At 45.6% G+C, this 12,462-nt stretch overlaps 1 protein-coding gene across 1 annotated transcript; it reads left to right on the top strand.

Annotated features, from left to right (window-relative positions):
• Nucleotides 1-6,587: 6,587 nt before the first annotated feature.
• LOC115400755 (extracellular calcium-sensing receptor-like) lies at nt 6,588-11,234 on the top strand. Its single transcript, XM_030108775.1, has 11 exons — nt 6,588-6,736; nt 6,817-7,058; nt 7,279-7,370; nt 7,491-7,670; nt 7,765-7,953; nt 8,069-8,548; nt 8,706-8,915; nt 8,985-9,108; nt 9,214-9,407; nt 9,498-9,779; nt 10,812-11,234. Exons 1-11 carry the CDS (start codon nt 6,588-6,590, stop codon nt 11,232-11,234), a joined length of 2,565 nt encoding a protein of 854 aa, XP_029964635.1.
• Nucleotides 11,235-12,462: the final 1,228 nt, after the last annotated feature.

The following is a 12,462-nucleotide window of genomic DNA, read 5'->3' as shown; positions in this document are numbered from 1 at the left end:
GGACGGAGCCGCCCCCCTCCCGTCGAAGGTGGAGGCAGTATCAGACTTTCCCCGCCCACGTTCGGCCCGAGGACTCCGAGAGTTTCTCGGGATGGTCACGTTTTACCACCAATTCATCCGCCGAGCGGCGCACGTCATGCGCCCACTTTACGAGGCCCTGAAGAACAAAAGCCCCAACCAGGACATTGACTGGACTGCTGAGAGGGACAGGGTGTTTGAAGACACTAAGACAGCACTGTGCCAGGCCGCCATGTTGGTCCACCCGTCTCCCGGCGCCCCGATCACCCTCACGACTGGCGCGTCTGACTTCGCTGTTGGCGCTGTGTTGGAGCAGTGGGTCGATGGTGCCTGGGAGCCGCTCGCCTTTTTCAGTCGTCAGCAGGTTCAGCGGGAATGTAAGTACAGCACGTTCGACATGGAGCTGCTCGGCGTCTGGCTGGCGGTCCGCCACTTTCGTTTCTTCCTAGAGGGCCACGAGTTTACAGTTTTCGTTGACCACAAGCCCCTCACGTTCTCCATGTTGAAGCTAGCCGAGCCGTGGTCCGCCCGCCAACAGCGCCAGCTGTCGTTCATCTTGGAGTACACCATGGACATCCGTCACATCTCTGGCAAGTCCAATGTGGTCGCGGACTGCCTCTCCAGGGCAGCCGTCGGGGCTGTCCATTTGGGGCTGGACTATGCGCGGATGGGGGCGGAGCAGGCTTCGGACTGGGAGGTTCAGAGTCTCATGGTTTCAGACACCGGACTGCGCCTGGAGGAGGTTGCGGTCGGTGACTTGGGCGTTAAGTTGTGGTGCGACCTCTCTACTGGCCAGTCGCGACCGCTGATTCCCATTGGCTGGCGGAGGACTGTTTCCGAGGCGGTGCACGGCCTCTCCCACCCTGGCAGGAAGGCGTCGGTGAAGCTGGTGGCTCTGAAGTTCGTCTGGAGAGGGCTGAAGAAAGACGTAAGGTCTTGGGTCGACTCGTGCGTGGCCTGTCAACGCGCTAAGGTGCACCGCCACACTAAAGCCCCATTGGAGCCGTTCACTGTCCCCGAGAGGAGGTTCGACCACGTTAACATCGACCTGGTGGGACCCCTGCCCCCGTCCCACGGCTTCACCTACCTCCTCACCATGGTGGACAGAACAACCCGCTGGCCGGAAGCCGTGCCCCTCGCCTCGACATCGTCTGCTGATGTGGCCCGGGCTTTCGTCGGGGCGTGGGTCGCCCGCTTCGGAACCCCTTCCGACCTCTCATCTGACCGCGGCATGCAGTTTACATCGGGGATCTGGAACGCGGTCGCTGATGGTCTGGGGGTCAAGTTGCACCGCAGGACCGCCTATCATCCCCAAGCTAACGGGTTGTGCGAGCGGTTCCATCGCTCGATGAAGGCCGCCCTGCGTGCCAGTTTGACTGACGGAAACTGGGTGGACAAGCTGCCCTGGATCATGCTCGGCCTCAGGACCACCCCCAAAGAAGGCCTCGTCTGCGGAGTTGGTCTGCGGCCAGGTGCTGCGCGTTCCGGGGGACTTCATTCCGGAGGCCACAGCTCTGTGGTCTGCTGCCAAGCAGCGTTCCTCCCTGCTGGAGGCCGAGGAGGCTTTCGTTCCTGTTCCCACGTCGCGGCACGGCCCCCCCGTTTCCCACGTGCCTTCCAGCCTACGCTCGGCAGGTTTTGTGTTTATTCGCCATGATTCCCACTGCGGACCTCTGCGCCCTCCCTACGACGGGCCGTTTCGGGTCCTGCAGCGCGGGGACAAGAGCCTGATCGTGGACCTTGGTGGTCGGCAGGAGACTGTGTCCATCGACAGGGTTAAACCGGCCCACGTCGATGTTTCTGGGCCGTTGGAGTTGGCCCGCGGGGTCCAACGGGGTCGGGCTGTTGTCCCTCCCCGGAGCCTGGACTTTGACTACGGGTGAATTCTGGGGGGGCTTGTGTCGTGTGTTGGCATAATTCACCCACGGCACGTTGTTCGTAGGTTGGTTCCGCACGGACTGTTATTGTTAAAGTTACTCCAGCCTGATAAGAAATTTTGAACAACTTTGATGCACACATTTTAATGCATTATTATTTTAGAAGTGCATGTTACTCAGGTTATGTGAAGTATAATTAAGTTCAAAGAAAATTTCACTCTGTGTCTGTGTTCTCTATTTAATCAGTTGTTCTCATGCTGTGTTCTGTTTCATCCCTCTTCTGTCATGAAGAACAAACCTGTCCGGCCAGAAAAGAACCTGCAATTATCAAATGAAGTGATAAATATGTTGTCTTCTGAGAATGAATTTCTGTATGATTTTAGCCGTTAAAAAAATTGAGTCAGAATGATACACCATACATGGAGAACATGTATCTGCTGTGCTCGGGGGCGAGGGGCCATTTCAGGTGGACCGGCCTTCATGGGGGGGGAGACTAATGCGAGGCTCGACACGCCCTTTCCGGGCGAGTGCAGCACATGATGTGAGGAAGCCTGCTCTCTAGAAAATGCGGGATGTGTGACCGCAGTCACAGCAGTCCCGGCTGCTGATGTTTTCCGCGTCTGACGTCGGCAGGTGTACCGCAGGTGGAGCGGCCGCGTTGGAGGAGAGGAGGCCACAGCCGCGCTCGGCACGCCCCAGCAGTGCGAGCGTGTTGTGATCCGAGGGATTGTGCTCTTTAGAAGCCCAAAATGTCCAGGTGCAGTCACAGCATCTCCACCCGTCCTGACACTCCGCATCTCATAACGGCAGGGAATCTTCCCAGCTCCGCTGTGAGCCCAGCGGAGAAGAGAGGGTGAAAGATGACAGGTCGCCTCCGCTGACGTCACTACATCGCCGTGTAGTAACGTGCAGCGCCGTCGGGGAGAGACGCTCAGCTTTCCTGGCGGGAAAAATCTCAGCTCACGTGAGCGGGGACGCGTCACCTCGGTGACAGCGGGTGTCTCGCCGCAGCCTTAACGTGCCCGGCCACCTCTCTCCGCTGCTTCTCCCGAGCAGCGGCCGACAAATGGAGGAGTCGTGGGAAGACGTGCAAACCGCAGAGTGTAACCGTTTCTCAGCGTCCTGGACAGCCAGGGTGAGAGTTTGCCCAGCACGTCTCTCTACGTGTGGAAGTGAAGCGTCAGCGGCTGCACCGCATTCACATCCAGAAACTATGGCAGGCCATTAGATGCAATAATCGTCACTCACTTACGTGTCAGTAAAGAGAAAAACGCTGCAAAAAACAGCGTTTATTAAATTAAAACGCCGTAATGAACGGTGTTTCCGGCCAGAAAAGGCACCGCTCTTGAACGGCGCTCAGTAACGGCGTTTTTCCGGTCTGGAAAAAACGCCGTTCTTGGATGGCGTTCAGTTGATAAAAAGCGGTGTCTGAAGTGTATGTTGATTAGTGAAGCCCTAAAAGGACATGACTGAACACTATTTTTATTTCCTCCGTTTTCCCGTGATCACGACTTAATTTCAGTGGTTTTCTCGACACTCCGCTACCACGGACCACAGACAGAGGTGAGTTCAGTCTGTTAATGAGTGATTTTGTGCTGTTACCCATTTCTGAATTGCTTATATGATGCACGCAAATCAAAAACTATCTGTCAGAATCTGCACAGTAGAGGAGCCATATTTAGCCTCCTAATGCAGGGACCTGTGTGTTTTCTTGCTGCTGTCTGTGTTTTAGAGCAGGACGAGCTGCAGCCTAAAGAACTGCAACAACCACACCAAATTCACCAGGAAAGCTTTATGTATTTATGTGATAATGAAATACTGCTGTTTCCCTGCTTGCTATCTTGACAACCTCGCACTCTGGTGTTTTTGCAGTTACATACATATAGCTGTATAGCCATAGGCTTATGCTCATTACAGAAAAAGATATGGAAGTCACTGTTTCAAATGATTCGATGTTGACAGAATCATAAGTCACAGGCACTGTGTTAACTTGCAAGACCAAGGTGAGTGAAACCTGCTTGAGAAACTTTAGATGCATTTGGAAGTCTGAAACATCCAAATTAAATAAAATACAATCACTATTTTTTTGTCTGAATTCATAGTGAAACAAAAAGGCTGACTGCTTTTTCTTTCTTTACAAAATTAAGTTAAAATGAATCAATTATGAAACAGTAAATGAGAAATGGGGGTTTGAAATGAACCACAGTGAAATATATGGTCTTCCTGAATTGAAAAAATGTACTACTTGATGCTGACTGCAAGATGATCTTACTTTGTTACAGCTTTAACAGGCATTATCCTATTGATGACAAGTAAAACATCCAAGACTGCTTCCTGATTATACTAGTATAGTATGTTAGGGTTTGTTCAGTGGTGTTTTCTTTTATAATTTCAGTTTTTGTTTTTACTGTGGCAGGTGGACAAAGCTGCTGGTGGGATGAGGATGAAGAAACCCTGTCAGTCTATTCCTCATTCTGGAGACCGTGTGGAGGCCAGCTTTGCACTTTGTGTTGTGTTTTCTCTTGTTTGGTTTCATGCAGTTTTATTTTCATTACAAAATCTTGTCAGTTCCTGAATAATTTTATTGCAGAATATCATTGTCAACAAAGATTCTATTTTTGTATTAAACTGTTTCAAACTCAGGTCAAGTCTTTTTTGATATTTCCCAGTCTAATTATATTGATTCATATCTATGTTTTCATGAATACTGGTTTCTGCTTCTCTTAAAGCATTGAAGAGACCAGAGAGACTGTTGTACCTTACCTGCACAGAGCCCAGCCTTACCTCACAGTGAAGCTGTGTGTTTTACAACCAGGAGCCCAGCTCCAAGTCTGCAACAAAGACCGGCGAAGAGGCCTGGATGCAGGGCTAAGCACTTTTTATTTACAAAATGTCAAAGAATTCACAGATTGTCAATTATCAGTGTGTGCATGGATGTGGTTGTGTGTTAAACTATAACAAAAAACTGTGCTACTGAGCCCACATGGGTGGCGTGCACGGGGGCATCAGCCAGCTGTCGATGTGTGCCTGAGATGAGGAGGAATTTAAGTACAGGTGTACCCTATCAGGTGTATCCTACAGAGAGTGAACCAGTATGCAGCCACTGACATATAGAGGTTGTCACAAATATTTGAGTCCATTCAGCCTCCATTTGAGGGTATAAATATCAGAAACAATTCAATAATCCTTTCTGGACAGTTTTATCTTTATAAAGACATGCTCTTATATCCCTGGTAAAAACCGACTGTCTCAACAAATCAGTCAAAACAAGAGCGTCAAAAAACACACACTCGCTTTTTGCAGTGAAACACGCTCCATTCCTCATTATTTGCCATATTGAACTCGGCCGAATTATCAGAAAAATCACGAGGAAAAGGCTGGTATATGGCACAAACTGAAATAAGAAGCATAAATATGACAAAAAAAATTAAAATTAAAAAACTTAAATCACGTGTTTTGCTGGTGCAACGTTTCGGCCCACTGGGTCTTTTTCAGGCGCTCAAACCACGCAAAAGAAAGTACATTTTCCTTCAACACACAATCAGGCTTAATAAAGGTAAATATTGAGGAACAATTCGGCGTGACTGAATTTAGACTGCCTTCTGTGTCTGAGGGTCAGGGATAGAATAAAGTTTGAGAAAGTGGCCTCATAAGAATCTTACATTTATCATCAGCTCTGCTCGTGGTTGTGTGTGTGTGTGTGTGTGTGTGTGTGTGTGCGTGTGTGTGCGTGTGTCTGTGTGTTGGGCGGGACAATCTTGGTAAAGACTTGGTATTTTAAGCTATTATAAATCATATTTGATGAATTGTAAAATAATTACACACAATTTTGAATGGCCTCGGCAGACTTCAAATGGGCCTGCTCTAATAATAAATAATATTAAACAAGAGATACAATCATACAAAACAGAAATATAAAATTAGCCGTTTCAGTGTCAAAAAAAAAGAAATGCAGCAAAATTGAAATGTAGAAATTTGTCTTTTAAAATGAGTTCATGTTTCCTTTTATCATTTTAATACTTTGTTGTTTAGTTATCTTTTTAGATCTGTTTATAATCCAGTTTCCTTGGAAACAGTTTTTACCCAATCACCTTTGATATGATTTTTTTATTTTTTCAAAAATGTATTTCATTGATTTTTCTTCCCCTTCTTATTGTTTCATGTCTCTGAAATTCCAACTTGCAGAAAAGATAGATTTATAAATGTACATATATCCACCCTGCAGACTTCTGTCATATTTGGATTACTTTGGCTTATGAAACAATGTCATCACAGGTAATTATGCTGTTGTTGTGCTATTGCTCCCTTATAGGGCGGAACTCTGGGTGTGTGCATGTCGCATACTTAGAAAAGAGATGAACTTCTGTTATAAATATTCACAAGTGCAGCTGATCTGCAGGAAGAGGAGGGGGGCTTGACAGCTTGGATGAAGGTTGGTGCTGTGTGAGATAATTCAAGATGAACTGAGCTCAGTTTGAAAGTGCCATCTTGTTTGACATGTTGATCTTTCATTACAGGGAGAGGAACGTATCCGTCATTCTGAGTTTGTTTTCACCATCTGTACATCTGAACAGCATGTTACTGATCTTGTGGCTCGTTGCTCTGTGGTGTTGCTGTGCTCCATCCCTGCTCCTGGTGGAGCGTGCTGTCGAACAGCCGGCACACGGAGTAGAACAGCAGTGTGTTAAGAATATGTCTTGCATGCGGTGGGGAGCAGCAGGCAGATCACACCTGTTCCAGGATGGAGATATTGTCATCGGCGGGCTCTTCAATCTTCATCATCAACCTGCAGCAAGAGACGATGACTTCACTCTGCAGCCTCACAACAAACCTTGTACTGGGTATGACTGATTGATTTTTCAATTACAATGACAGGAAAAAAAAGATGAATTCACAATGTGTTCTTTTCATATCTTTTCAGTTTGCAAGTTCTTCCATTGCAGTACATATATGCTATGCTGTTTGCAGTGGAAGAAATCAATCATAGTAGAACTCTACTGCCAGGTGTCAAGCTGGGCTACCACATCTTTGACGATTGTGCGATCCCTTCATTGTCTCTGAAGTCGACATTCTCACTGATCGGAGGAGACAGCTTCAACTGTAGACCTGCTCAACCTCTATATTGTTCTTCTGGAAAAGGAGAGGAAGTCCAAAGCAAAAAAGGTGAACTAATGACTGTGTTCTCTCTCTCTCTCTCTGTCTCTCTCTCTCTCTGTGTCTCTCTCTCTCTCTCTCTGTCTCTGTCTCTCTCTCTCTCTCTCTCTCTCTCTCTCTCTCTCTCTCTCTCTCTCTTTCTCCGTCTCTCTCTTTAACAAAGTTTAATATGATGTATTTTTTTAAAGGACCTTGCAAAAATTCTATTAATGCATTCCGTTGTCAGCAGGAAGTTCACTGGTTCCGTTGATTATTGGTTGTGCCACAACTCAATCAAGCAAGATAGTTTCCAGACTCCTGGCCTCCCTCTTTGTACCGATGGTGAGTTTGGTTTTTATTCTGGGGTTGTTGATTTGTGTTGTTTTGTTGTTTTTCCCATTTGAAATAAAACTATTATCTGACATCCTTCAAACAAATTATGCCATCATATGTGTCTTTCAGATCAGCTATCTGGCCAGCTGTCCCTGTCTGAGTGACAGGCTTCAGTATCCAACCTTCTTCAGGACCATCCCCAGTGATGTTTACCAAGCTCGAGCTTTTGCACATCTTGCCATTCGCTTCAACTGGAGTTGGATCGGCGTAGTAATAACAAACACTGCATATGGCCAGATGGCATTAAAGGTGTTACATCACGCAAAGTAATTTACTGTAATTATACAATATTTATTCAAATCCTTTTTCTCATTATGCTCTCTTTTTTCAACTGGTATTCCAGGTATTTCAGGAGGAGATTCAGGGAGCAGAGGTGTGTGTTGCATTTGTGGCAACTCTTGGAAGAGAAAACATTGGGAGAGATGCCAGACGAGCCGCACTTGCTATTCAAGCTTCCACTGCTAGAGTGATTTTAGTATTTTCCTGGTATACAGATGTGGGAAAACTGTTTCTGCAGCTGGACAAGCTAAATGTGAGGAGCTGAGATAAAAAAAAAAAAAAAATTCTCATTGCACAATGATTGCACTGCAGACCTGTGACATTTAAACCTTGTTGTGATTGTGAATGTGTCCTCTCATTACCACAAGGTGACTGACAGACTGTTTCTGGCCAGTGAGGCCTGGAGCACCAGTGGAAACCTTCTCCAGAGTCCGGTCACCAGAAAAGTAGCAGGCGGAGTTCTTGGTGTTGCAATTCGAAGCGCACCTGTACCTGGATTTGAACATTATCTCAGAAGTCTGAACCCATCTCATCGTCCTCACGACAGGTTTTTGTATGAATTCTGGGAGAAGGAGTTTGGTTGCAATCCATCCTCAAATGCTTCTTCAAATAAATATCCTGCAGACAAGAAAGCTTCTCTGCCACCATGCAGCGGCACTGAGTCCCTGGAGGAAGTGCAGAATCTCTTCACAGACACCTCTCAGTTGAGGGTGACCTATAATGTGTACCTTGCCGTTTACGCTGCGGCTCATGCACTTCACAGCCTTCTCTCATGCTCCAATGGAGAGAGCTCTTCTGGACAAAACATCTCTGCCTGTTACTCTCCAAAACACATCAAACCCATAGAGGTAAACATGCTTATTAACAACTGAAAAGAATATATTTTTGGCACAAGAATTCTCTAAGCACGGTCTTGCAAGTATTTATTGATCACACGCATTTTATTAGTTGACAGACTGCAGCTTTATTTCACAGTTTCTGTATTTTTTGGCGGGAATTTCACAGGTGTTGCAACACTTGAAGAGCGTGAACTTCACCACCCCACAAGGTGAACTCTTCTATTTCCAAGGGGCGGACATTCCCGCAAAATACGACCTTGTTAACTGGCAGAAAACTCCTGATGGGTCATTTAAACTGGTCCAGATTGGACGTGTGGATGGATTTGACCTTCACCTCAATGAGTCAGCGATTCAGTGGAACACAGGATCCAATCAGGTTAATAAAGAAATGGCAGTGTTTTCAGGTCTGTCACTGTGCTCTAACTACGCTTTGGTTCTTATTGAGGTGCCGATATCGGAGTGCTCTGCGAACTGCCCACCAGGCACTCGAAAGACCATCAGAAAAGGAAAACCTCCTTGTTGCTTTGACTGTGTTCCTTGTGCTGAAGGGGAGATCAGCAACAAATCTGGTGAGGATGTTACACAGCACAAAACCTTTGCCTTCAGGCTCCTAAGTAACTGTCACAGAGCTTTATGAATCAGTCATACTCTCCTCTGAACTCTTTCCTTCTCAGGCTCCCTCCACTGTGATCAGTGTCCGTTAGAGTTCTGGTCCAATGGAGAACAAACCACCTGTGTCCCTCGTCAGCTGGATTTCCTGTCCTTTAATGAAACCTTGGGCATCACTCTTACAGCAGCGGCTGTGGCTGGGACTACTGTGACAGCAGCTGTGTTTGTAGTGTTTCTGTGGCATCGTCACACACCTGTGGTGGGAAACTTTCTTCCTATAAATAAAACTCTACTTTGCTTTTTATACAAATTCTAAATCCATGTAATTGAAATATATTGTCATTGGTAGGTACGAGCCAACAACTCAGAGCTGAGCTTCCTGCTGCTCGTGTCGCTCAAACTCTGCTTCCTCTGCTCGCTGGTGTTCATCGGTCGTCCGTCTGTCTGGTCCTGTCGGTTCCAGCAAGCCACCTTTGGGATCAGCTTTGTTCTTTGTGTTTCTTGCCTCCAAGTGAAGACCATGGTGGTTCTGGCTGCTTTCCGCTCAGCTCGTCCTGGTGCTGAAGCATTGATCAGGTGGTTTGGCCCAAGCCAACAAAGAGGAAGTGTTTGCCTTCTCACTTGTGTACAGGTAATCTCTGCTATTGTCTGTTACTGGTTGGCACTTATTTAGTTTGTTTACCTCGACTCATAAATGCTTAACCACAAGTATTTGTTGTCTGTCACTTCCATGAGTCGAGGTAAGTTTATGCTTTCCAAAGAGATAAAATCTATTCAATCCATTTTTTGCATGATTAAAAAGAGTTTTAAATTGATATTTTTCATATAGGTAAGTTGAATCAATTTCCTGCAATTAATAATGCAGTTAAATGTGGTTTAAAAGTTACTTATAAGAAAAAATTATTTGCAGTATTTTTTTGTAATCAGACTTTGAACACTTTGCACCTATGCTCTTTTGAGAGACTTCCTTTTTAATCTCTGCATGGATTCTTATCAACAGAGCTTACCACTGAATTATCTTTTGTCCTTTTAATAATAACTAGAATTTGGCACTCGGAGAGCGCAGACCTCCGCCACAGCTCAAATCAATCACCAACAACATGGGAGGTGATCAGAAACTCCGTGCGCGGTGCTTCCGGGTCGGTGCTTCCGCGTCCAGTGCGTTCTCCCCTGGGCCCAGGACAACAGAGCCGTTTGTCTCCCCCTGTCGGCAGGCCTGCCCAACTATGTGAAAGACTGCCCTATCTCTCAATGATAAAGAATCCTTTAAAAATTCCTGGATCCAGACAGTGGTCCGGATCATCACCAAAATTTAACGAATTCTAAGTTAGCCCAAGGCCCACCTTTCCACAAAGTTTCATTGCAATCCGTCCATTACTTTTTCCGTAATGTTGCTAACAAACCAGCCAACCAGCCAACCAACCAACAAACTGACATGATTACATAACCTCCTTGGCAGAGGTAATAATACATAGAGCAATTGGCCTTTCATTATTATTGTGGAGTTTTTATCAAGCCATCTTCCCAACATAGCTGAAATTGTTTTTTTAAACAACACATATTCTTGTATTTGTGTGAAATCCTAACAATGTAACTTTCATATTATAATGTATTGATGTGTTTCTATGTCACGTCAGTCTGCTTTCTTTCTGTTCTCTTTCAGATTGTCATTTGTGCGACATGGCTGTCCCTGAGTCCCCCTGTGCCTCATCGTGACCTGGGTTTCCGAGGCTCAAAGGTCACCTTTGAGTGTGCCATGGAGTCTGTGGTGGGCTTCTCTTTGGTTCTGGGATACATTGGCCTGCTGGCCTGCACCTGTCTTATTCTCGCCTTTTTTGCACGGAAACTACCCGACAACTTCAACGAGGCCAAGCTGATCACCTTCAGCATGCTGATTTTCTGTGCTGTTTGGGTGGCCTTTGTTCCCGCTTATGTCAGCTCTCCTGGGAAATACACTGTTGCTGTGGAGGTTTTTGCCATCCTGTCCTCAAGCTATGGTTTACTGCTCTGCATTTTTGCTCCCAAATGTTTCATCATTCTTTTAAGACCTGAGAAAAACACCAAGAAACACCTGATGACCAGATAACCGGACAGCCTGATATGCTACATGATATCACAGCATGATGTGAGATCAAGCTTACCTTCCATGACTTACATAAATATATCTTTGCTGTCAGTGACATTATTAATAGTGAATATTGTTATGAATACGGAGCCCTGGACATGACATGCGCCCTTTGTGTGTTACTGATGTTTTGTTAAAGAGTTATTGAGACCGAAAGTCCGTATCTGTCAATATGCTTCCAACTTTACTGAACTGTTCAGTATATGAATGATATAACTAATTTGTGGGAACGAATTAGTAATTCGTGCGCACGATTTAATTATTTCGAGGGAACGAATTAGTAATTCGTGGTCACAATTTTTTTTTTTTTTTTTACCATGTCATGTCCGGGGCTCCGTATATGAATACTTGAATTTCCAGAAAATAAAAATTTTATATTGTGATGTATTAAAATAATGCAGAGCTGCATGCATGTGTTGTACTTCACCTAAAGGCCTTGCTTCTCTATGCAGAAAATGTTGGTATCCATTTTTAGATGTAAATTTGATGTATATTATGTTATTCCTATTTTATAAAAATTTTGAAATTTCACTAAAGAGTTTCATTATTAAAATGATCTTTGCTGATAAAATTGCATTGCATAAACTTAAACCATGTAATATTAAGATGACACGAAACTGTTACGCCTCATTCCCACATATGCAGTCACTGCGCGGGCATGTGCCGGACACGTAGACGGTGCGGGTGCTGGAGCGGCATGTTCAGGAGTCCCTTTCTCACCAGCGCGGTCTGCGTGAGCGGGTTGTCCGCGGCAATGGGCTACTCGGCCCTGTCTTCATTGTTTTCAATGGGACCCCGCTCCAAGCCGCGTGGAAAAATAGACAGACCAGAACACAGAAAAATCCCGTTCAGTCTTTTGAAAAAAGAGTGCAACAGTTTTGAAAGCTGAGTGCAAACCATGAGAAGTGTTATACATTTTGATACCACAGTCCTGTTTAAAAGAAATGTGTACAGTGAGTTTCCAAGTTGAACTTATTTGGATCGTAAGAGGCCTTGAGTGTCAACATTGCAGCTGTTTGTATATGTCTGTCTACAATAACATAGCAGTCATTTGAATCTACTATCTACTAATGTCACCTGAGTAAAATGCATTTCTAAGATGAGATGACGATGGTCTTTTGCAGGCGGGTGTGTATCCCACCCAGGCATAGCCGTTCCTTTGTTGGATCACACATCTGTCAGCCTTCCT

Source organism: Salarias fasciatus, chromosome 14 (genome assembly GCF_902148845.1).
Source record: "Salarias fasciatus chromosome 14, fSalaFa1.1, whole genome shotgun sequence".
In the NCBI taxonomy this organism is placed as follows: domain Eukaryota; kingdom Metazoa; phylum Chordata; class Actinopteri; order Blenniiformes; family Blenniidae; genus Salarias; species Salarias fasciatus.
This window is presented reverse-complemented; position numbering and strand designations above follow the sequence as displayed.